Source organism: Meriones unguiculatus, chromosome 8 (assembly GCF_030254825.1).
Source record: "Meriones unguiculatus strain TT.TT164.6M chromosome 8, Bangor_MerUng_6.1, whole genome shotgun sequence".
NCBI classification, from domain to species: Eukaryota; Metazoa; Chordata; class Mammalia; order Rodentia; family Muridae; genus Meriones; species Meriones unguiculatus.
The window spans coordinates 24636891-24660504 of record NC_083356.1 but is presented as its reverse complement, the minus strand read 5'-3'; the positions used below and the strand labels follow the sequence as shown (position 1 = coordinate 24660504).

At 54.6% G+C, this 23614-nt stretch overlaps 2 protein-coding genes across 2 annotated transcripts; one reads left to right on the top strand and one right to left on the bottom strand.

Annotated features, from left to right (window-relative positions):
* Positions 1-56: 56 nt before the first annotated feature.
* On the bottom strand, positions 57-23600 carry Bop1 (BOP1 ribosomal biogenesis factor). Its single transcript, XM_021658904.2, has 16 exons — positions 23441-23600; positions 21072-21245; positions 13774-13854; positions 2768-2922; positions 2577-2694; positions 2396-2497; positions 2104-2316; positions 1866-2027; positions 1710-1790; positions 1568-1637; positions 1346-1478; positions 1072-1252; positions 713-1001; positions 543-627; positions 363-470; positions 57-290 (listed from the first exon to the last, which is right to left on the bottom strand). The coding sequence occupies exons 1-16, from the start codon at positions 23531-23533 to the stop codon at positions 137-139; spliced, it is 2199 nt and encodes a 732-aa protein (XP_021514579.1). The 5' UTR covers positions 23534-23600; the 3' UTR covers positions 57-136.
* Positions 3985-6351, top strand: Scx (scleraxis bHLH transcription factor). Its single transcript, XM_021658914.2, has 2 exons — positions 3985-5055; positions 5904-6351. The coding sequence occupies exons 1-2, from the start codon at positions 4459-4461 to the stop codon at positions 5940-5942; spliced, it is 636 nt and encodes a 211-aa protein (XP_021514589.1). The 5' UTR covers positions 3985-4458; the 3' UTR covers positions 5943-6351.
* Positions 23601-23614: the final 14 nt, after the last annotated feature.

Here is a 23614-nt window from a genome sequence, read left to right as displayed (position 1 = left end):
CCACGTTAGGTCAAGGCTTGGCAACTGCTGGGAGCCCCAATCAAGACGGCAGGAACAACAGGGATCAAGGATTCTATTGAGATTGTGGGGGGGGCACACCCACCCTGTTGCAGGCCACCCATAGTAACGCATGGGCCTAGCTGTAGAGTCGAATGGTGCCATCTGCCCCGGAGGAGAAGATCCACGGCTGTGTCGGGTGGAAGGCCACATCCAGAACGCCCAGGTCTCGGGTTAGTGTGTGCCCCTTAAGCACCTTGACGGGCACCAGCAGTGGGTTCTGCAGCAGGTCACTGTGGAAGACAGGGACTCAGGACCCAGTGGAATGGTCCCACGGGAAGGGCTGGGTAAGGGTCGGCACTCACTTGTACACCATGCCATGGCAAACAATAACACTGCCGTCGTCTGAGCCGGATGCAAAGAGCGGGTATCGGGGGTGGAAGGCCACAGCCCGCAAGGCCTTCTTGTGGTGCCTGCAGAACAGCGTATTCACAGCGGGCTCCAGCTGAAGGGCCCCACTCCCTACCTCACCGACTCCCCCTTACCGCAGCACTTTGTATGGCTTCGTGGAAAGATCCAGGTCAAACCACACCAGTTTGCTGTCGTAGCTGCCACAGATGACGTTGTCACCTAGGGCCAGAAGCAGTGACTCTAATTCTCAGACTTCCAGGGTTCCCTCCCTGACCCTGGCTTGGAGAATACATGTCCCCCTCACCTGCGGGGTGCACAGCCAGGCTAGACACCCACTTGCAGTTGGGCATCAGCTTCTTGGTAAGCTCCTGGCGCAGCAGGTGGTAGATGCGGATGCTGCGCTGCGAGGCCACTAGCAGGAAGGGCCGGGCCGGGTGGAAAGCCACACACTGCACCTGTCCGTGGCTGCGGCGGAATGGGCTCTGGCTGCGTCTCCTGCTCAGCTGGTGGATCAGCACCTGAGCGTGTCCTTGGCTGGACAGCACCACAGCCAGGTAGTCCCCTCGCCCATGCCAGGTCACCTGTGTCACTGGCTAGAGAGGAGCAATGCTGGCTGATTGGCTGACCAGGTCTTGCAGCGGCCCTCCCCTTCCCATCACGTACCTTGCTGTGGCAGATACGCAGTCGCAGGCCCTGCTGGCGCTCCTCCTCTGAGGCCTCCAGCCATTGCGCAGGCTGCAAAGTTGGCTCTTCAGGTGGAGTGAAGGCTTCCACCAGCTGGTCTGTGCTGCTCACCAACAGCCGGTCCCCCAGGGCTGGGTTCAGAAGCAGCACTGCATCACCCCTACAAGCCAGGGCCAGACACAGCCCTTCCTCAGCATAGTCTCCACTTTTCTGTGTCCCCTCCCAGCCCTAACCCCCAGGGTCCTAAACTCACATGGCCGCAGCTACTAGGCAAATGGCAGGATTGGGGTTCCAGGCAATGCTCCGTACCACACCCCCAACATGCACAGTCCTCATACAGCGGGCAGTGGCCACCTCCCAAAGCCTCAATGAACCATCGTCTGAACCTGGATGTGGCAGTGAAGGCTCTCAGCACCTGAGCCTCTTACCCAGGTCCCTGTCTCCCAGCTCAGGGCAGCCCCCACCTCAGGCCCACCTGAAGCCAGCCACTGGCCCCCTGGGGAGACACTGAGGCAACGGACAAGGTCAGTGTGGCCTCTGTAGACCTACGGAAAAGGAACAGTGAAAAGACAGACAGACACTAGAGGGCATTTGCCCACCTCTGATCCCACACTTACAAGGGCCTGGCACACAGGGAAAGGCTGAAGGTCTCTTGGCCGAGGAAGCTTGGGGATAAGGTCTTCAGGATCCACATTCACCTGGAGCAGGAGAGCATTCAGTCACTGCCCTCCATCCTACACTTCCCCAGGACCTATGTGGGCTGCCTCACATACCCTCATCTTGCGTTGCCGTGGGCACAGATACAAGTCAAGACAGCGCTCAAAACGCTCCTGGATGAAGCGGCCATAGGCAGGCACTGTCCTCAGGCTGGGGAACTTCTGTGGCAGGAAGTTAAGCTTCCTCTCATCAGGCTCCTGTTGCATCCATGCCAAGCGCTAGGGAGGCAGGAGGTAGGTGAGAAGGGATCAGGGAACATGGCCGGGGCCCACCCTCACCTCAGTGCAGGCCCACCTCTTCCTCAGTGGGCAGGTACTCAGGAGGTGGGTTGTAGGACTCAGCATGGCCAGGCAAGGCCAGCTTGGGTGCAGGCACATGCATCTTGTGGCGCCCCAATACAGCATTCGGATCCTCCTGGGCCCACAGGTCATAGAAGCTAGGGGTGGAGTCTTGGGGCCGTCGAGGCTTGATCCAACCCATCTTGATGGCATGCACCATGCGAGACACCTGCCCACAGAGCTAAGGTCAGATGGCAGCACGGGGACCTTTCAGAGTGGGGTAAAGAATGATGGCGGGGGGTCCCCACCTTCTCCTTCTCAACCAGGGACGGAATGAAACTACGCTTGTCAGCTGGGCGGTTGGTCACAGGGTGTATCATGACGTCACCACTGAAGAAGTCCACAACTGGCTAGGGAGACAAGCACAGATGTTAGGTTGGGGGAGGGGGCTGATTGTGCTCTAGACCCTAGGGCCAACTTACTACCTACCTCATAGGGGTTGAAGCCCGAATCTCCAAACTGCCCTCTCTGAAGGCGCTGTACCAGGGCCACCTGCTCATCAGTCAGGCGCAGGTCACGCCCCGTCATCCTGTCCTGCACAGTGCGCCTAAGGGAGAGCCAGTCAGGGCCACACTCCAGGCCTGAGGAACCACAGGTCCTGACCCAAGGCTCAAACTCACCAGAAATCTGGGTCATCCATTTTGTCCAGAAACTGGTCCAGCTCATCTCGTGTCCGCAGGGGCTTGTAGATACGTTTGCCATCCAGGTCATAACCCACATGTGGGAAGTCATCGTACCATGCCAAGGGCACATTGCCCACAGTGTTTCGAATATCCTGTAGCATAGTCACCACGTCAGCACCTGTCCCTACCATGCTTGATCTTCTTCAAGCCACCCAAGGACAGAAGGGTCACTCTAGATTGGCCTCGAGTGCCCAGAGGCCAGGTGACCTAAAATCTGCCCTAGCCCTGGCCCCAGGTCTGACGTGGCATGGCAGGGGTACTATGCCCCCTCCCCCCAATCCCTTGGAGGCGCCAGAGCTTTACCTTCACATTTTCCACTGAAGTGATGCCAACCCTAGCCTCCCCCCTCACTGGATTCCTTGGCCAAGGCTCTGGGCAGCCACAGACAGGGATGACCTCATCGACTATGGGCTCCCTCCCCTGGCAGAAGCCTTAGGTACAAGTGGGTAGTTATAAGGCAGGAACCATGAGAAGACCCCACCCCACCCACAAGGAGACAAATCTCTGCTGTGCTCAGCAGGTAGTCATGAACCCCCTTCCAGCACCACTGGTCTCCCCCCTCCCACTTCAGTGGGCAGAGCAGCCACATTCCTGGACACACATTCCTGGTTTCAGCCACTGCCAGCCACCACCCTCACTCCTCCCAGCCTGGGGACTGCTGCCCAGGCAGCCACTTCCTGCAACAGTAGCCACAGGGAGGAGGGGCCCAGACATCACTAGCACAGCTGAGTGCCAGCAGCCCCCCGGCAAGACCCCTTGGGCCCTTGTCCCACTGCACCTGTCCATACCAGCCCTTCCCAACAAGTTCATTCCCAGAAATGCCCTTGCTCTGCGCCCTCCACCTATATTGCCACTTCCAAATTGGAGGGCCAGGGAGGTGCCGATTTTATTATCCACGTGTGCACTGGCCTGGAGGAGCCCCGGGAAGCACACAGCAGGGCTGGGGGTGGAGTCCCCCAGGCAGGATGGGTCAAAGAGAAAAGGGTCTTGCACAAGGCACAGGCCATACAGTCAGGCCAACCTCATACACCCATCTACCACTGCTGGAGTTGTCCACCGCCGCCACCCCCCCTCCCCGCGCGCGCGCGCGCGCACACACACACACACACACACACACACACACAGCCTGGCACAAAAGACTCAAGTGCACATGGAAGGAGAGTCAGACAGGGTGTGGCCAGGCACTCAAGGCCAGGGCAGCTGGGTGAACTTAGGCATGCCAGGAGAAAGCCTCTTGGTTCCTGATTTATCCTCTTCTTCCCTGCAGAGTGAATGGGGTGGGCGCCCCTGGCCTTGAGGCATCAGTAGCACCTCAGAAATTAGCCAACCAGAAAGATGCTCAGGACCCTCTAGGCGCTGCTATTGAAAGGGAAAAGGTGCGCGGGCTCTGCGTAAACTCCTCCAGGCCAGGAAGGGAGGCGGAGGCCAGGCGCGGGGGAGGAGCCGACTGCTATAAAAGCCCTGCTCTGCTGGCGGCCCCACTCCAGTCCGAACACATGTGCCCGCCTCGCCCGGCAGCCACCACCGCGGGGCGCAGCGGAGACCCCTGGCCCGGCGGCCTGTGGGGGCCTAAAGAGGCGGCATGAGCAGCGCACCGTGGAGCTGACGCCGCGCCCCCTGCCCGGTCCATGTCTTTCGCCATGCTGCGCTCAGCGCCGCCGGGCCGCTACCTGTACCCTGAGGTGAGCCCGCTGTCGGAGGATGAGGACCGCGGAAGCGAGAGCTCAGGCTCCGACGAAAAACCCTGCCGTGTGCATGCTGCGCGCTGCGGCCTCCAGAGCGCCCGGCGGCGGGCAGGAGGACGGAGGGCCGCGGGTAGTGGGCCAGGACCCGGGGGGCGGCCAGGCCGCGAGCCCCGGCAGCGGCACACCGCGAATGCACGCGAGCGGGACCGCACCAACAGCGTGAACACGGCCTTCACCGCGCTGCGCACACTCATCCCCACCGAGCCAGCAGATCGCAAGCTCTCCAAGATTGAGACGCTGCGCCTGGCCTCCAGCTACATTTCTCACCTGGGCAACGTGCTGCTGGTGGGTGAGGCCTGCGGCGACGGGCAACCATGCCACTCGGGACCCGCTTTCTTCCACAGCGGTCGTGCGAGCAGCCCCCTGCCACCGCCGCCACCGCCGCCGCCGCCACCGCCACCACCGCTGGCCCGAGACGGCGGAGAGAACACCCAGCCCAAACAGATCTGCACCTTCTGCCTCAGCAACCAGAGAAAGTTGGTGAGCAGGGCTGGGAGAACCGAGGGGCCCCAACGCACTTACTCACCAGCCCGCTCCTGCCAGGCAGAGCGGTGCCAAGCAAGGCCGGCATTCCCTGACACCTACACCTGACACCAAAGCTGCGCCCAAAGGAGGGAAGGAGCCACACCTTGGGACACTGACTCCCACTGGTAGTGGTCATAGGGACCTACAAATATAGGATCAAGTAGTACTGAGAAGGGCCACCCAGGAGAAGGTCTGGAGGGAGGGTGGGCAACAGGAACCTGGCAAGGCTGAGAGACCATTCCAGGCTTTACTGCGCAGCAAGCTGAGGGCTGAAAGGAGGTGAAAAGTCTATCTGTAAGCCGCCTCCAAAGGGGGATAGTGCACAGCAGCGCCACTACCCCTCCACCCCTGTAGCCCATCTCCACCCAAAGGCTTATGGGGCACCTGCTATTCCTCCCCTGGTCTACTGAGACCTGCAGTAGATGGCCTAGGGGAGAAGGCCGAACTGAGAGATCTGGCCAGCCATGATTTACTGCTCTGGCCGCATTTGGTGGCACCGGAAAAGCAGGGTGAGCAGGGAAAAAATACAACGGCTTTCCCCAATCCCCATTTCCTCTCCAGACAGCACGCGCAAGCTCCTGGGGCCTGAACATCTGGGAAATTTAATTTTACAGTTTCGGCTGTGCGGCAGTGTGCTCCCCTCCCCAAAATGCACTGTGGGGGTGGCAGGAACCCGGGACAGGGGTACCCTAGCACTCATCACCCGAAACAGTGCCCCAACAGGAAGCCAGGGAGGTCCAGGCACTGCTGGGTGACACTCAAGTCTCCACCCAGACCCTGACACACCCCCATCCCCTCTGCAGAGCAAAGACCGTGACAGAAAGACGGCGATTCGAAGTTAGAAGGAGGAGGGTCCACAGCAGCCAAGAGGTGATGCCACTAGTGAAGGTGGACGCCACTGAAGAGTCACGGAGAGCCCCATCTTGGACCTGATCGGAGCACAGGTCCCCGAGAGCACGCTCACCAGGCCAGACCTGCCCCAGCTATGAGCAGGGCCTATGGACAGACAGGTGGACAGGCGGGCTATGGCTTGACTCTTAGTAGCCCAACACTTCCAGGCCCACTGGAACTTTCCATGCTGGCTCCCTACCTGGGCCAAGTGTTGGCATCTTGTGTCTTTAATGATAATATAAAGTCTGGAAATTTTGTATAATTAAAAATGAAACAGTATCTTCCAAACTGAGGCAGACTATCCTCTTGAAAGGATCTGAACTTACTCTGACCCTAGCTCTCTCACCCTGTCTTCCCAGAGTGAGGACAGGTTTACATCACCCATCAAGAGCCCTGTGCTAGGGGTCTGTGCTATGTGTGGCGGGGGTGGGGAGGCAGGCAAGGGACGGGGCAGGGGAGAGGGTGAAGACTTGCTGTGTGGTAGACAGAAGGAGAGCGAAGAGGGCAAGCCTGTGGTAGGGGGCAGCAAGCAACACAGCAGCCTTGCCTCCTCCCAAGGAGTACAAGATGGGGTCGTGGGCACATGGACATTTGATTTCACCAGCAGTGCTCCATTAAAAATGGGTACAGGGAAAAAGTAAGCAGCGCTGCCCAGCCAAGCAGGCCAAGATGGGCCTGAAGCTACCCAAATGTCCCCACTGGCAGCCACACAGGCTCAGAGAGACTCGGGCCCCCTGACTGCCAGCGCTTCTGCTCCCCTGCCTCCAGATGCACACTGGAGAGATTCCCAGCCATCCAACACTCTGTCCTATTCACCTCCCCCAAAGATCCCAATGGCCCCTGAGGTTGATTCAGACCCTCACCAGGCTCTGTGCACAGCTGGCCGATCATTAAAATCCTGCAGGTGACAATTAGTTGAGTGGGTACAAGAGAGAAGAAAGGCCAGGCCTGACTTCTGGCTAGGTGGTGGGTGGGGAATGGCAGAGGGCACCAGGTGCTGGTACTGGCAGGCCTCCTGGTCCCTGGCTGCGGGAGAGACCAGGTGTTGAGGCCTATCTGGGCATCCTCGTAGGGCAGGGACAACGTGGCCCCTCCTCTGCACTGAAGGGCTCCAGGGAATGCTGGTGCAGGAAACAGTGGTGTAATTTTGGAGGAAATTCTCAAAGCCAGAGCCATTAAGGCAGGGGTAGGGGCTGTCTCCAATCTGATAGAAATATAACAGCATAAAGAGTCACAGCGGCAGGTTTCGTTCAGAAAGAAACCCTACCCCAAATTTCCTCCCCTTAATCCTGTAGGAGCTCACAGCTGCTCAGAGGGAGGGGGCGAGTGAGGGCACACTCAGTCACTGCAGAGGCTTCTGTAGCCCAGGAAGCCAGAACCTGGAGATGCAGCTGGGGCTGAGGGAGGCCACCTTTCCTTCTCACGCATTCCCCATGCAAGGCTCAGCCCCGATTTCCTTCCAAGCTACAAGGCCTCTGTGACAGATGCTGAGTTGAGTCTGGAGTCACAACCTGGCAAGGTATACCTGTATTAGGCAAATGGGCAGCAACCCCCACCAAAGGACCCCAAGCTGGCCTTCCTCCTCTGCTGGACACAGGTCTCCTCTCCTCACCTTTAGGCCTCACATTTCAAAACCTCTCCCACTTAAACGTCCGCTCAAAACATCTCCCCTGGAGGGTCAATGACTGGGTCGGTACCTACTTCAGCGGTCAGAGTAACTGGGCCAATGTCAGGAATAAGCCATAGAGCCATGCACACAAAAGGCTCTGAGAAAAAAGTCCCCAAAGAGCAAACTGGAGAATACAGGTAGAGACGCCTGTCAATGTGTAGAGGCTGCCAGTCTGAGTAGCAAGCATGGCTGGGGACTATGGGGCTAGACAGAGGCTCAAATGATGCCCAGCTAGCTCTACTAGGCATCTCACAACCAGAGCCCAGCAGAGGAGGGAAGCGCCAACTGAGGGATTGGGGTAAAGCAGGAGAAGGCTGGCAAGCCCAGGAGCTGGCAAGCTTGAGCTCCAGCAAGACTGAATGGTAGACCAGAGTCAACCAGACAGGAGCTGGAGGCTTGGGTGTCAAAAGGGGTCAGATGAAACGGAATGGGCTGTGGGGCTGGAAGGCTCTCTAGAGGCCTGGATAGTTGGGGTGCGGCACGCGCCCGGCCAAGGCCTCCACTGCAGGGCCTGACTCTGAAAGCGGCTGCAGCTTGGCCAGCCTCAGGCCTGGGCAGGCAGCCCAGCCACTCCCTGAGCTGCACCGGTAGCAGTGGCTGAGGGCTTGGCCCGACAGCCAGCAGGAGGAGGGGAGGGGAGGGGAGGGGAGGGAGGGGAGGGGAGAGGAGGGGAGGGAAGAACACTCCGTCACCCTCCACTGCTCCAGATTCAAACCAGACCGGGGGTGGCATGGCCCATTCCCATCCTGTGGCTCCACGTGAGTCCACAACAGCTTATGGCCAAAGAGTGGCAGGTGCTCTGTACCCACCACAGCCCCTGGCATCCTTCCCAGAGGGCAACTTCACCCTCCACCACACTGAGGAGCTGTGGGACAAAACTCAGGAGCTCCCTTAGTATGTGCCCCACAGAGGCAGCTGGTCGGGGGGGGGCGGGGGGACTGGCCCTTACCATGGGCCAACAGCCACCCTTTTGAGCTGAGCTGGGCTGGAAACATTCGGCTCAGCCTCAGCTGTCAGCTCCCTGTCCCCAGCCTGGGGAATGAGCCGCTGGCGGCACCACATGATTCATCACCAGGCTGCCTGCACCCCAGGCCAGCCGCCCCCGCCCTGCTCAGCACCTGCGAGCTGCCAGGAAACACATGTGACCCCTTTGGGTCAGGCCCAGCACTGAGACCCCAGGCCAGGCTAGTGGAGGACAGACAGACCCGAGCACCATGCTCTCCTGGGGGGGGGGGGGCGGCTACCCAGTGCCTGTAGGGTGAGGCTGGTGGGTCCACATCCATCCCTCCATCCTATCCCATCTCCTTCCCCCCACTCCCCCCACTCCACCGGACACAGTGTCGGCTGGGACTTTTCCGCTCTCGATGAGCCCCCTCCCCTCCCCCTCCCCAAAGTGGCTGCAGCTGTCAGGACCGCAGATTGGAACTGCAGGTACGGGGCTGGCCCGCTGCCCACCTCCCTCCCGTGTCTGTCTGCGAGAGAGGAAGCCAGCCCACCTCTGGAATCCTTCACTCTCTCCTCGTTCTGCCTCTCCCACCTGTCCCCCGGGAGCATGGGGTCAGCCGCCTCACTCAGTCTCTCTCTTCCCCGGGCCCCTCTCCGATTACAATGCGGGTAGTGTTCACTGTTGCTCAGCTCCCCCTGCACCAACCACCCTCTTGTCTCAGAGCTCATGGCCTTCCTGTGCTGCCACCTCCCCCTCATGGGGTGTCTTATCTCTCAGAGTGCTTAGGACTAGCCAGCTGCCTTGGCCTCACATGCCACACTGACCCCAGCAGAAGGTTCCAGATGAGATGCTAAGCTCTGAAGCGTACACTAGAGGCCTGCGCGACAGACCAGAGGGAGACAGCCTCTTCCTGTTCTGAGGCCAAACCAGCTGAGACCCAGCAGGGGCTGAGACCCACAGGGGCTGACCAGGCAAGCACCACCTCTGAACCTCCCATCTCCTTACCACACCGCTTCTGATCCCCTGCTCTCCTCTACCATGCTGACCATCTCTTGAGGGGCTGGCTCAGCCCACCCGAGCCTACCACTGCTTGCACCTCCCCAGCAAGAGAACAGAGGCAGCATCTTTAGATGTGTGAAGGATACTAGGGAGAAGAAAAGAGCCACCCAAGGCCCAATTTGCATGTCCCTCTCCGGGGCCACTCAGAATCAAAGGGTGAGTGACCTCCCTACTTCTGTAAGCAGGGGATCCCAGACGTTCCTGCACAGGTACTGGAGCTGGGCACAGGCTCCAAGTAGCTTTTATCACTAAAGGCTGAGGGCAGAGGTCTTTCTGAGTCACTAGGCAGATTCAGTGGATACCTTAAGTTGGGAGGTGGGACCAGAGCGCCACATGTGGGTCACCAGCCCCCCAAGCTCCAGGCATCTCCAAAACCTCAATATAAACAATTTCCCCCACCTCTAGGCACTGCTCACATGTGCAGGGCTGCCAAGTGTGAGTCCTGTCCCCAGCAAGGCAGTCCTGGCCCTGCGTAGTCATCCTCCTCACAGGGTACTGCTTTGTGCCTCCAACAACTCACTCTGACCAGCATTCCCTGCCTTGCAAGTATCTGCCCTTGCTGCGCTCCACAGACCTGCTCTCCAGTTGTCCCCTAGCCCTAGCAAGAAGACAGAAATCTGAAGCAGCCTACCTTTACCTGCCAGCCACAGCCTGGACCAGCTCTAATCCCTATGAGAGACACATGGCATCCTAAACATGCTTCCCCTCTACCTTCCTCCCAAGGCGGACCCCCTGCCAGCTTGGGCACTCTGATGCAGTGTGGCTCTTAGGACCATCAGCCAAAGTCAAGAAATGGTACTAGAGGTCTACCTGGCCAACAAATAAACAGTGCTCACAGAGACACAAGCCCAATCACAACACAGTGGCCATTGGTGAGTCCCTAGGTTGGGCAGCCCTAATGGGATGGGCTAGGTCTGAGTCTGGCCAGAGGCCCCATTTAGAGGCAAGCATAAAGGCTAGCCTCGGGTGGATGGCCGCCAGAACAGTCTGCACAGACCCGGGTGCCTTCTACAAACAGCAGGGAGGGCCACTCACTGGCTGGAAACCTGAGCCCATAGGCTCCCCTGCCAGCAGTAACACAAGCAAGCATGGAGAGAGGAGAGTGCACACAGGGAAGCGGCCAGGACACAGCCGGCAGGCGGGGGTGGCCCCGGAGGAGCAGAGACCGCCAGCGCACTGGAGGCAGCTGCCGGTTCAGTAGCTGGGAGAAGCCATTAACTGCGTTTGGCGAGAGAGCAGAGGGGATCACAGGTTCTGGATGCAGACAGGCCAGGCCATGTCCCTGTGGGATCCTGAGTTATAGATTGGGCAAGGTGGGGGAGGAGGAGCTAAGGCTGTAACAAAGACCCCAGCCCCAGCCCCTCCTGGCCAGAGGTCACACAAGGAATGGTCCTAGGCCCATTGCCCTTGGGACTGGAAGGGTACTTGCAGAGACCAGTTCTCCCCAGACTTTCCAGGCCAGAACTCATGACTTCCCTGAACCCCTCATACTGGCCACACTTCTTGAAGATCAGGGCTGAAGGTCTGCTGAGCAGATGCTTGGGCTTCTCTACATGACCAGGCCTGGCCTTGGTTTCTCCCAGTTGCTTGATATACAGAGGAGGGGCAGCACTGGCTACCCACCCGCCCTTCTATCCCAGTCCACCTCCCAGGGGTCCCAACTACTGGATGAGATCACGTCTATGAAGCCCCACGACTGTAGGGAGGAGGTGAAGTGGCCATGTGGGGGTGGGGCAGGCATAGCACAGCTGCTTCTCAGCCCCCCACACACACACTTTCATCCCCACCATGCCTAGCAACTCATCTAGGGAACTCTACCCCCACTCAGCTGAGCCCATGTCAGTGAATCTAGAAGAGAGGGAGGAGCCAGAGTACAATCAGAACACAGTGCTCCAGGCTGCTCCATTTAAGAGTCCCTGATGTTGGGGATCCTCAAAACACAGCACTGGCAGATGACAACAGGGCTCAGAAGCTCCCAGGTTCCCAAGTCCCAGACTCAGGTCAAGAGAACAGGACAGGGTTGTAAACGGGGCACTTCAAACAGCAACAACAGGCTAGACAGGCTATTCCCATTCCACAAGGCTGCCATCTCTCTCCGCTCCTGTTGAGGTCACCACCTCTAGGACAGAACACATAAACGCCTCCCAGGACCCCTGTCCAGAATCCCATAGGATATCTGGTGCTATGGTATGGCCTACACAGCTAGTTCTGCTAGGTGGCTCAGGACAGCCAAAAATCCTAGGGTTGATTGATATCCCTGGCCCCCACCAAAGACACTGCCAGCTGTCCCTCCAGAGGCCTAAGCAGCTTGTGACCTTTTATAGGTGCTCAGCAACTAGGGCACATCCACATGCCTAGAGAGGTCTGTTGTTCTCAGCCTTCTCCACTAGGCAGCCCGAGGTGGGCTGAGCTCTTCTCTCCTGACCTGACCCTTAGCCAAGCACTGATGCCCCACCCCCTCCCAGGCCTACCCTCTCAGCCACAGCCACCTTGCCCTGAGAATAAGAAAGCCAATTGCAGCCTCTGGTGGGGAACAAGCCCCAAGCAGACTGGGAAGAGATGCATATGTCCAGTCTGGCCTGGCTCCTGAAAGCTGAGCTCTTGGTCCCTTCCCTGGTCAGCTATACTTGCAGGAACTCAGCAGATGGACAACTCTAACTCTACTATTGTAAAACTGTCACTCATGTCAGATGGGCATGTGATACTTGTCACCTCATAGGAGAAAGGAAGCAGCCCCTGTACTGTATCCCAGGAAAGCACAAGGCTACCGGCCTTCTCAAAGGGCCACTGGACAGGTCCATTGGGACAAACCTCCCTGAGAGCAGGCAGGGTCAGGCAAACCTCTTTCAAGGCACTGACCACTTCTGGAAGCCCCTCCCCCAACTCCTATTCTCCATATACAATCATCATTGATTTCTCAAAATACCAAGCATAAAAAAGTAGCCGACAGGATGTGGCTGCCGACAGCCAGGGCCCCTTGGGGGGGGAGGGGAGACAGGCAGGGAGCTGTGCTGTGCAGGGGCCCCCCTCGCCGGTGCGCCCGCTGCTCCGGCCAGGAAACCAATTTATTTTGTTTTGTCTCTGTTCTCTGAACACGCAGCAGAGACTGGATCGGGCTGTCGGCCAAGGCTCCTGTAGACACTGCCAAGAGAGCTTGAAGGTGGGGAGGAAGCCCAGCCAGAGAGGGGGCGCGTGTCTCCCCTAGGCCTCAGGGACAGCCCCTGACAGGCAGGCAGGAAAAGCTCCTCCGAAGAGGACCCATCCCTGTGGGCCCCACACCAAAGCTAAGAAGAGGCTCCCAGGCTCAAATCATAGGCTACACAGTGGCCACCACTCAGCCCCAGGACCAGACCTCACCAGAGAGGGACAAGCTGCCAGGCCCAATACCTCTGTGTGCATAGCTTCTCATAGCTTCCAGACCCTGCTGGCTTTCTGGACACAGTCCATAGCCTCTCAATGCCTCCACTCCCAGAGGATTCAAGGGAACCCCAGCTTAGCATGACACTTTTCACAATGTAAATTCCCTATCCTAGATAGGAAAGTCAGGAAGGTATCATGGTAGCTGCTGCCAAGGGAATGCCAAAGAAGGGAACAGACAAAGCCAATGAGGAGACCAGGAGATACCAGTCCTGTCCTTTGTATTACTGTGGCCAGCCCTCAGATACAGAGCATCAACTGATCACATCAATCTAGGCCCAACCACCTCAGCTTTGAGCGCCAACACAGGCCACACCATAGCGGAGGAAACTCACCCTGGCCCCCTGTGCACACAAGACAGACAAGATACTGCTAAACCATGTGCAGCCTCTCTCCTCCAACCTGGCAATGACACACGTGCACTGCTTCAGTCATCTGTCTCAGACCCCAAAATTGTTCTTCCAGATGGGGGGGAGGGCTTGGGCCAGGCCGCCTACTCAGGGCTCAGCAGCCTCATGAGAACCTGGCCCCTCTAACGAACAGCACAGCCCCTGCAGGAAGGCCCAATTCCACCCCAGTGCTCTCCCAGCCTGAGGGGCAGCACCTACTCTAGGTTGCTTGAGGCTATAGCTCAGGCCTGGCAGGACTCTCATCTCACACAGTAGCAAATCAAGTTCAGCCTAAGTCATACCTCCTCATCAGAGCTGTCCTCTTCATACTCATCTTTGGTAAGAGCACCCGCCTCTTTTGTCCTTAGGCCAGAGAGGCCAACCTGTGGAGAGAAAGGGAGATAGTTACTTTGGGGGTCCTTGGAAGCCCTCTGATGATCAAAAGCCCTAGCCCACAACCCAGTCCCATTCCCCTCGTCAACCACTTAGGAAAAAAAAATCACTATCCCAATTCTGGAACCCAGATCCAAAGACCACATGAAACACTGTGCCACTCTGAATCTCTAAGCAGCTCCAACCTGGCCCAAGGCCTCAGCACAGGATGGAAGCTGCCCCAGATCTCAATGAACTAACTTCAGGGCCTCAGCCACTGTGTCCTGCACCACGGAACCTATCTGGAGATGCTCCCTCAATGGCCAGACTAACTCCACTCCTGTCTAGTAGTCCGGACAGTAGGTGACACTAGGTGCCAGGCCAAAAAGGAAAAGGCTACTAAGAGCAGTGGGAGGCAAACCTAGCTGTGCAGCTGGCTACCACTCACCCACACCACCACCACACTAACGTCAAAACCAGCTGCAGTGGCCCAGGGCCAATGGTCCCACAAATGGTCATACTGTGCACAGACCTGGCAGAGGAGGCTATATTCAGACCTGCTCAGACCTAGAGGCAGAGAACCCAAGGCATAAGGAGAGCAGTGCTCACCAGTGGGGTAATGTCGGCGTGGACAGATGACAGAAGCTGTGGGGCCTCTGTTATAAGGGCCACCTAGAACCACTGAGAACCACACTCAGAGCAGACCCACCGGCCAATGACCTAGAAAGATGTTCCAAACCCTCAAAATGCCTAGAGGCCCAGACCCCTGGCACCTTCCATACCCACCACAACTGCAATAATCGGCTGACCTTGTCCCCTGGGTCAGAGTGGGTGCCACTGAGGAGTCACACTCCAACCTGGAAAACAGATTCTCCCTTGACTGGGGAGGCGGATGGCTCAGACCAGATCGAGTTTATTGGCAGAACCAAAACTGATGAAGAAAACAGGCCCACCTCTCACCCCTGAGGGCAGTAAAGTGCTTGGAGCAGGAACCCCGGTGTGTGGGCGCCCCCGCCCAAAGCCCCATTCCCTCTTACCCAGGCAAGAGCCAAAGGCCTGCTCTTCCTCTGGCCTGTTTTTCCTTTCAATATGAAGAAGGATGAAAGACTAAGTTTTTCTCCAGGCTTGGAACAAGGCAGGATTCAGTTTCCATATCTTCCCCACTTACTTGCTGTACATCAAAAATGGGTTGCAAACCCCAGCTCAGAATAGACCTCCACACTCAGGAGCCCCAAAACACAACTGGCAGGCACATCTATCACTGCCTAAGCCCAGCAAGCCCCTGGAGCAATAGTACTACAACACCAAGCTTCAGTCAGCCTCTGCTCCCCACACAGGTGCCTAGAGCCCTGGCCCTCGGCAGTGTCCGTAACCTTTCAAATCTCCTCCCAAGTGGTCTTGGCCAGGCACTGTACCTATAGGAATCACAACAGCAGTGCTTACAGGCCATGATCAGGGTCCTGCAAAAACCAAACTCGGCAGCCAGCACTGTGAGTCCGTACTGTTCCTGTGCAGGACAGTGAAGGGTGTAACTGAGGCTGGGACCTCCAATGGTGAGGCTCAGGAGTTCACTCCACGCGGACGCTCCTCCCAGCCACCTGGGGTTCTAAGAGCAGCTTTATTCTGGACTATACAGCTGCAGAGCATGCGGTGTCCGCCAGAGGGCAGCCCTGACACAGAGCAACAACCCAGGAAGCAGCTCCCCAGGGGAAAGGAATGCCCTGAGCAGGCGGAAGGTAGGCATCCACTGTGGGAACAAACCTAGAAAAACACATTTCCTCAAAGTCTCTGCCCCCCTTTTTGAGGCAAGTATTGCTCTGTAGCCTAGGATTATCTCAACCTATCCTCTAGATTCAGCCTCCTGAGTACCAGGGTTTACAGGTGCAGATCTGTTTTCAACTTAAAAATTAAAGATGACCACCAAACCATCCAAAGCACATACAACAGAACATGGATACAGGATATTCTGACAGCTGCCTGTTTTCTCTAGGTCTGGGGTCCTCTGCAACCTGGCTGTTTACAAATCTTACTCTCCCAGCGCAGAGAGAAGGTAGTGCGGTCTGCCAATTCACTGGGTAAAAGGACACACCTCTTACAATGCTCACAGCCTGAGCCTAGCTCCAGAAGCCTTAGCCTGTTTGGGGAAATGGACAGGTGCCCCTTCAAAGGACTGAGCCCTCAGGCCTGAAGTCTTGCCCAGGAGCCATTGGGAGTAGAGCAGCAGTTAGCCCCACACAACAGCAACACTGTCACCCAGTGAGAAGGAGCAGGGTATGAGGTGACACACAAGCCCACAGAGATCAAGGAGGCATTAAGATGCCAGGCCTGGTGGCACACATCTTTGCTCATCACTTGGGAGACAGTCAGGTAGAGCTCTGTGAGTTTAAGGCCAGCCTGATCTACACTGCAGTTCCAGGACAGCCACAGCTACACGGTAAGAACTTGTCTCAAAGGTGGAAGGGGTGGACAGTAAGGTATATACAACTTGAACAAAAGCAGTATAAGTATGGGACAAGGGCTGTGCCACCTCTTCCAGGAAGCAGGCCAGGGTCAGCCAAGTCAACTTCATATCCCTTCCCTGTGCTGCAGAAGAGAAGAGCAACTTCAGGCAGGCCATACCCTGAGGCTAGTACAAGGTGTGGCCAAGACTGCCTACTGCCTGTCTTCCTTCCCTTTCTCTCTCTCTCTCTCTCTCTCTCTCTCTCACTCACGCACACACACACACACACACCAAATTCCCAAAGCACAAAGATCAAATCCAGCATACTACTAATAACACAAAAACTATCATAAAGGAGACTAAAGAATCCACAGTCCCAGCAAAGGCCCTAGCTGGATAATAACAGGTCCTAGGCCACTACCCACATCAGTCTCCAGGGCCAACATAGAGAAGGATAGAAGGAACTACGTGAGTATGGCTCACCAATGAGAAAAAACTGACAAAGACACCTTGTTCTCAAGAAAATGTGTCAGCAGAGACTGAAGAGGCCAGAGACAACATAGGATAAAAAACTGCCCTTGTACTGGGCACAGTGGCACATGCTTATAATGTAATACCAACACTTGCGGAGGCAGAGGCAGGCAGATCTCTGTGAGTTCGAGGCCAGCCTAGTCTATAAAATGAGCCCAGGACAGGCAAGGAAGGCTACACAGAGAAACCCTGTCTCGAAAAACCAAAAACCAACCAAACAAACAAACAAACAAACAAAACTGGCTTGCTTCTCAAGGAAAAGAAGAGTAACTCACTCTGCTGAGTGTGGTGGCACAGGTCTTTAATCCCAGCACTTGGGAGGCACAGACAGGCGAATCTCTGAGTTTGAGGCCAGCCTGTCTACAAAGTGAGTCCCAGGACAACCAGGAATACACAGAGAAACCCTGTCTTGAACCACCTGTACCCCCCAAAAAGAAGAATAACTTAGAAAGTGCCTGAGGGAGGCTAGGGAGATGGCTTAGTTAATGCTTGCCATGAAAGCTTGAGAACCTCAATGCAGATCCCTAGCACCCACATAAGAATCTAAGCAGAGACAGGCAGATCTCTGTGAGTTCAAGGCCAGCCTGGTCTACTAAGTGGGTCCCAGGATAGCCAGAGCTAGAAAGTGAGACTCTTCTCAAAAATAAAAACAAAAACTAAACATGGTGGTGCATACGCAAAACTCTAAGGTTGGGGGAGTGGGACAGCAAAGTCCCTGGAGCCCCCTGAACAGCTAAGCTTGCCAATGAGCTCCAAGTTCCCTAACAGCCTCTGGAACCTCACAATAAGGTGAGGGTCCCAGGAGGTAGAGGGAGGCAGCTCAATTTGAGTTTCAGGTCAGCTAGAACTACATAGTAAGAAAGGACAAGGTAAGGGCTGAAGGGACAGCTTAGCACTGAAGACCACCTACTGATGAACAGAAGACACTAGTTCAGTTCTCAGCACCCATACCAGGTAGTTCATAGCTGCCTGTTAACTCGTTCAGGAGAACTGAATGCCCTCTGACCTCTCAGGGCACATGCATGCACATGGTGCACATAAATCCATGCAGGCATATACACATAAAACAAAAACAAGGTAAATATAAGGAAAGATACCCAATGTCAATCTCCAACATCCACATACACATGTATGTGCGTGCGCACTCACATACACACATTTAAAACAAACAAAAGGGGGTTAGAGAAACGGCTCAGAGGTTAAGAGCACTGGCTGCTCTTCTAGAGGACCCAGGTTCAATTCCCAGCACCCACATGGCCGCTCACAATTGTCTAACTATAGTTCCAGGGGATTTGATACCCTCACACAGATATACATGCAGGCAAAACACCAACGCACAGAAAATAAAATTTAAAAACAAACGAAAGGGCCAGAGGTAGCAAGGTCTTTTCAAAGACCTTGGTCTCTACCAAGCTGAGGCCTGGCTTTTCCATCCTTTGCTATGACCTGACATTCCATGTGTTGTTATGTGAGGGGCCCTGGGCCCTCACTTATATCAGGCTTGACAAAAAGAAGCCAGGGCTAGCCCAGGGTTGATACAGCACACGAGATAAGGCCACGGTGCTTGTCAGGGAGCGACCTGGGAGAAGAGTATTTCAATGTTGGGAAAGGTGACTGTAGACATCTTAAGACATTACAAAGCCATTGAGATAATTCAACAGGTAAAAACAATTGCTTTACACAATTAAAACCCATAGTGGAAGAAGAGAACCAACTCCCACAAGATGTCCACTGACCTCCACACACATGGTGGTAACAAGCACACCTGCACTCACACATGTAATGATAACAAATAAAGCATGACCACAAATCTTTCTGCTCCTCTCACCCCAGCACAGAAGGCTGCCCTTCCTAAACCTGAAAGGGCTGTGGCTGCTTTACCCAGAGGAAAGCAGCCTCTGCTGACGCTTCATGGCTCTGGAACCAGGGTTCGACAGCCATGAAACTGCCTATGGCCTGTTCATCTCAGAGCTGGAACACAGCGACACTCCCCTTCGTGTTCTCAGCAAGGCCCACATCCAGGACTCAGCATACAGCCTCCTAGGGCAGAATTCATCAGACCCTGCAGGATACATAGCCTTCTGCCCCCTCAAGATGACACTAGAGAGCAGGGACACAATGACCCTTCTAAAACTTGCCTCACCTCTGACTTCCACGTGATGACCATTTGACAGTGTACAACTCTAAGACAGGTAGGGAATACCTGCTCCCTTCTTCAGAGTCTGTGAGAGATGACAAGCACAGGAGGGAGGCAGGGGAGGGGCAGGGCACAGGAAGCTGAACTGACTGAGAAAACTCCTGGATACCTTCTCCCCAGCCTCAGGCACCCACAGCTCCTACTTCATACTCCACCAGATGGCGCTAAGCCTGACAGAGAATTCCAAGGCACTTCGCAGCTGTTAATCTCTGCCATTCCCCAGATCCCAGCAACGCATCCTTGCTAGAGGCAGAGGCGGCACTAAGTCAGAACTCAGAGCTCTCCATTTATCAGGGATGAAATGCTGCACATTCCAGCACCTTTCTGTCTGTCTGTCACCTTTCTTACATTCTTGCAGGATGAAGATAAAAAGTGGCACTTTGACATAAAGGAGTAGGAATAGAAGGGCATGCAAGTATGTGTATGTATGTCACACAGGCAGGACAACACACCATACACATAACTCAACATGAATGTTTTTAAATTTGTCTTATTTGATGTGTATGAATATTTGCCTGCATGTATGTCTCTCTACTACATGCCTGCTTGGTGCCTGTGGAGGTTAGAAGAGGGCATTGGGTCCCCTAGAACTGGAGTTACAGATGGTTGTGAGCTGCCATTATGAGTAATGGTAGTCAAACACAGGTCCTCTGGAAGAACAGCCAGTGTGTTCTGAATCACAGAGCCCTCTCTCCAGCACCCTCTTGAATAATCTGAGTTTGTTTTCTAAAAAGCAAAACTGTTGGGCATGGTGGCACAGCCCTTTAATCTTAGTACTCAGGACACTGAGGCAGGTGGATCTGAGTTCGAGGTCAGCCTGATCTACAGAGCAAGCTCTGGAGCTACACAGTGAGACCTTGTCTCATAAAAAAACCAAACCAAACCAACCAACAATAACAACATCAAGGATGAGTGGGTAGGGGGACGGGGGGGAGCAGGGAGCGGGAGTTAGATGGACACTAGCGGGAAGAAATGACCGTACACTCACAAATCTACTCAACACCAAACAAGGACAGGATGGTACCGCCTGAGGCACGATGGAGCTCTCGCCTCCCTTGCAAGATGTCCAGGGGTCAGACCCCCAGAACCAACAAGAATAAGGGTAGAGAAACAGACAAAGGGAAGGAGCATGGGAAGAGGGGGAGAGAGAAATGAGATCACTCATAAAAGGAGCTCAGTGAGAGACCCTGACTGAATCAAACACAGTGTGGAGGAATTAAGGAAGACACCCAACATCAACCGTGGGCTCTACATGTATGCACCCACGTATATAAGCCCACACATGAACAATGGATGCACTTATACACCACCCAGCAAAAACAGAGCAAAACAAAACAAAAAATCCACAAAAATGTAGAGACCAGAATGATTAACCCCCCTAATTTCACAAACCTTGGTCAACATTTCTTCAACAAGCTAGGCCTGGCTTCCTGGTTTCCAACCTCAAGCAGACTTGATTAACCAAGGTCATGGTTTCCAGAGCACCAGGGCCACTGAAGTATAAACCATTTCAAACTAGTTTGCAGAATGCTTTGAACTGCTGTATTTTAGTCAAATTAAGCTTTTCTTTCATTTTTATTGAGCAACGAGAACAAGTACAACCTTCCCCATCGGCACAGCAAACCATCACCTCTGGTTCTAAGGCCCATGGGCAGCTGGGCTGGACTCCAATAGCTCCTGCTTTTTCTGCTGAACATCTTCCCTTGCAACTATGTACTGCTAGCTCTGCTAGCAGTGGCATCCCCATCTTGGGCTCTGCCTCTAGAAAACCCTTTCTATACACAGACTATTGCCAGTCCACTGTCCCATAGAGGTGGACTGAGAATTGTCTGAGGAGCAAAGACATAGGCATGTAGAATTTCATAAATTCTCAGGGAAGGACAGACACCCTATGTTGCAAACTAATGCGCCAGAGCTAAAATGTGTGAAGAGGGAGAGAAGACCAGGTTCCTGAGGACACCATGGAGAGGACAATTCGGTACAGCTCTCAGGGCAGGCACACCCTCTTTCTGGCCGATCTCATGTACAGGAGAGCCCATGGAGGCTCCTCGCTCACCCACCTGTGCCTGCTCCTCAGAGGTCTGCTCTGTTCTATCGCTGTCCTTGTCACAGTCAGCTCCATCCTCTCCTTCCGAGCAGTCCTCACTGCTATCACTGCCAGAATCTTCGAGGCCTGAAAACACACTTTCCTCGCTGTCAGAGAGACTGGAGTCAGGGTCGTTGAGGAGAGGGGGCTGCAAGAAAGCACAGTGTTTAATAACTTGTCACCTGGAAACAGAAAACTGCTGTGCTCTGGTCACATGCCTCCACCAGCACCAAAACCATCCACTGAACCTGAGGCCTCCTTATCTCCGCCTCTGTTGACAGAATCTGCTCGGGGCAGACACACCAATCCCTAGTGTCCTGCAACAGAGGGACCTTTCAAGAACATATTGGCTTTTTGGAGCCCAGTTCTCACTGTGTCATGAAAACCAGTTTTCCTCTCCTGACAACCCCCACATCCTACTCGGGCACCAAAGGGTCCTAGAACTGGAAGGAATGGGCAGTAGGCCTGGGAGGATCAGAAATCCCTTAAGGCTTTGACCAACTACAGTAAAAGCTTCTTTACCTAAAAGGCTGAAACCCAACACTGACGGACAACTTGGAAAGTCGAAGAGTAGCAAGCTAGATCCACGTGGTGGTGTGAGAGCGAACGGCCCTCATACACTCAGATATTTGAATGTTTGGTTCCCAGCTGGCGGGCTATTTAGGAAAAAGCAGGAGGTGCAGCTTTGCTGGAGGAGGGCTCTGAGGTTTCAAAAGTTCACATCAGGCCCAGAATCTCTCTCACACACACACACCCTCTGCCTGTTGATCAACAGGTAAGAAACTTCTTAGTTACTAAAAGCTCTTACTGCTGCTCTAGTGCCATGCTCTCTACCATGACAGTCATGGACTAACCCTCCAAAACCATAAGCAAGCCTCCAATTACATGCTCCCTTATATAAGTTGCTTTGGTGATGGTGTTTCATCACAGCAAAAAGAATTCCCTAGTATAGTCGTATTGACTACAGGTATTTCACATCTAACACAATATAACATATATGCATTATGACCTCCAAAAGTTAAGCAAGAACTTGAACACTCTTGAGGAAGCATGCGATTGCAGAAATTTCAATTTCACTGTTTTTCCAATAGTCTTAAGTATTACCTAATTGGTTTTTGGATTCATGCTCTTTTGTTTGTTTGTTTTCGAATACAAAGTTTCAGTATAGCTGGGAAATGGTGGCAAATACCTTTAATCCCAGCACTCAAGAGGCAGAAGCAAGGTGGATCTCTGTGAGTTTCATGCCAGCATGGATGGTCTACAGAGCAAGTTCTATGGGGGATAGGCCTACACAGAGAAACCCTATCCAGAAAAACTAAAAGTCTAGCCCTGAGCTAACAAAGATCCATCTGCCTCTGTCTCCTGAGTGCTGGGATTAAAGATGTGTGCCACTGCCACCGGCTAATTCTTGCCTCGTTGAGTGGCCTTCATTTCTAACAATTCCGCATTGTTCACCTGAGTTTCCAAAGAATACTGACAGTCTCTTATTATTGACATCTCTAAAACTCAGCTACACTTCACAGTAACAAGTAAAAGTAGTACAAACGGCTAGAGCACAAACAACTGACTACTAAAGGCCTATAACTGCATGTAGGAAGCAGCTTAGGTACATTTCTCCAAAGACAGCCTGAGCAGCAGTTCTCAACCTGTGGGTCGTCATCCTGCACATCAGATATTTACAGTACCGATTCATAACAGTAGCAAAATTAGGGTTATGAAGTAGCAACAAAATAACTATGGTTGGGGGTCACGACAACATAAGGCACTGTATTAAAAGAGTCGCAGCATTAGGAAGCTTGAGAACTCTAAGCCTGAGAGAATCCAATTAAGTGGAGGCAGCTGTAAGCCACAGCTGTGCGCACGCCTTTTACCACCTAGATTTGATGAAGCCCCACTAGGAAGCCTAGAGAGCTCAGCAGCCAGGAAGGATTCCGTGGCAACCAGTGCTGGATGGTCCTGGGTTCCATTAAGGCTTCATATTCTCATGTCCTCTTTTTGTTTCACAACACACTTGACATACTGGCATGGTAGCTCAGCACGAGCGCAGTTAAAACCTTTTCTAGGGCTGGAAGCACAGATGTAAGGTTCAGAGACTGTGGTGGGGGCACTCTTAAAGGTCCTTTAACATGATTCAAGACACAGAACTACCCCTGGGTTCTAGCGCCCCTCGGCGCAGGTAGTGCTCTGCTGAGAGTTCCAAATAACAGCCCAGACAGGACGAGCTTCTTCCGGGCTCTAGGAGACCCGCAAGACAGTAGACACTGCGCTACGGCCCGGCCTCCCTGGCCATGCCACGTGCACGCCTCGTTCACAGAAGGATGCAACCTGCTACCTCGAAGTTACCTCTTGTGGCTGCGGCTCCTGATCAGGTTCCAAATGCCGCTTCCCTGGCAGAGAGCTCGGTGACATGTGGGGCTTATCACACGCCCCCGCCATGCTGCACTGCGCCGGCTACACCGATAGACTGCCGCTTCCGGCAGCGAAAGCTCCTCGTGTGCCCTCAGCTAGGCCCCGCCC

What these genes read in the sequence shown, in the direction of transcription:
- Scx (XM_021658914.2), top strand. Translation starts at nt 4,459, where the DNA reads ATGTCTTTCGCCATGCTGCGCTCAGCGCCGCCGGGCCGCTACCTGTAC. An exon ending in TCAGCAACCAGAGAAAGTTG is followed by an intron (nt 5,056 to 5,903) that starts GTGAGCAGGGCT and finishes TCCCCTCTGCAG; the next exon opens with AGCAAAGACCGTGACAGAAA.
- Bop1 (XM_021658904.2), bottom strand. Translation starts at nt 23,533, where the DNA reads ATGGCGGGGGCGTGTGATAAGCCCCACATGTCACCGAGCTCTCTGCCA. An exon ending in CCCTGGTTGAGAAGGAGAAG is followed by an intron (nt 2,317 to 2,395) that starts GTGGGGACCCCC and finishes CTCTGTGGGCAG; the next exon opens with GTGTCTCGCATGGTGCATGC. An exon ending in TGCGTATCTGCCACAGCAAG is followed by an intron (nt 1,002 to 1,071) that starts GTACGTGATGGG and finishes GCTCCTCTCTAG; the next exon opens with CCAGTGACACAGGTGACCTG.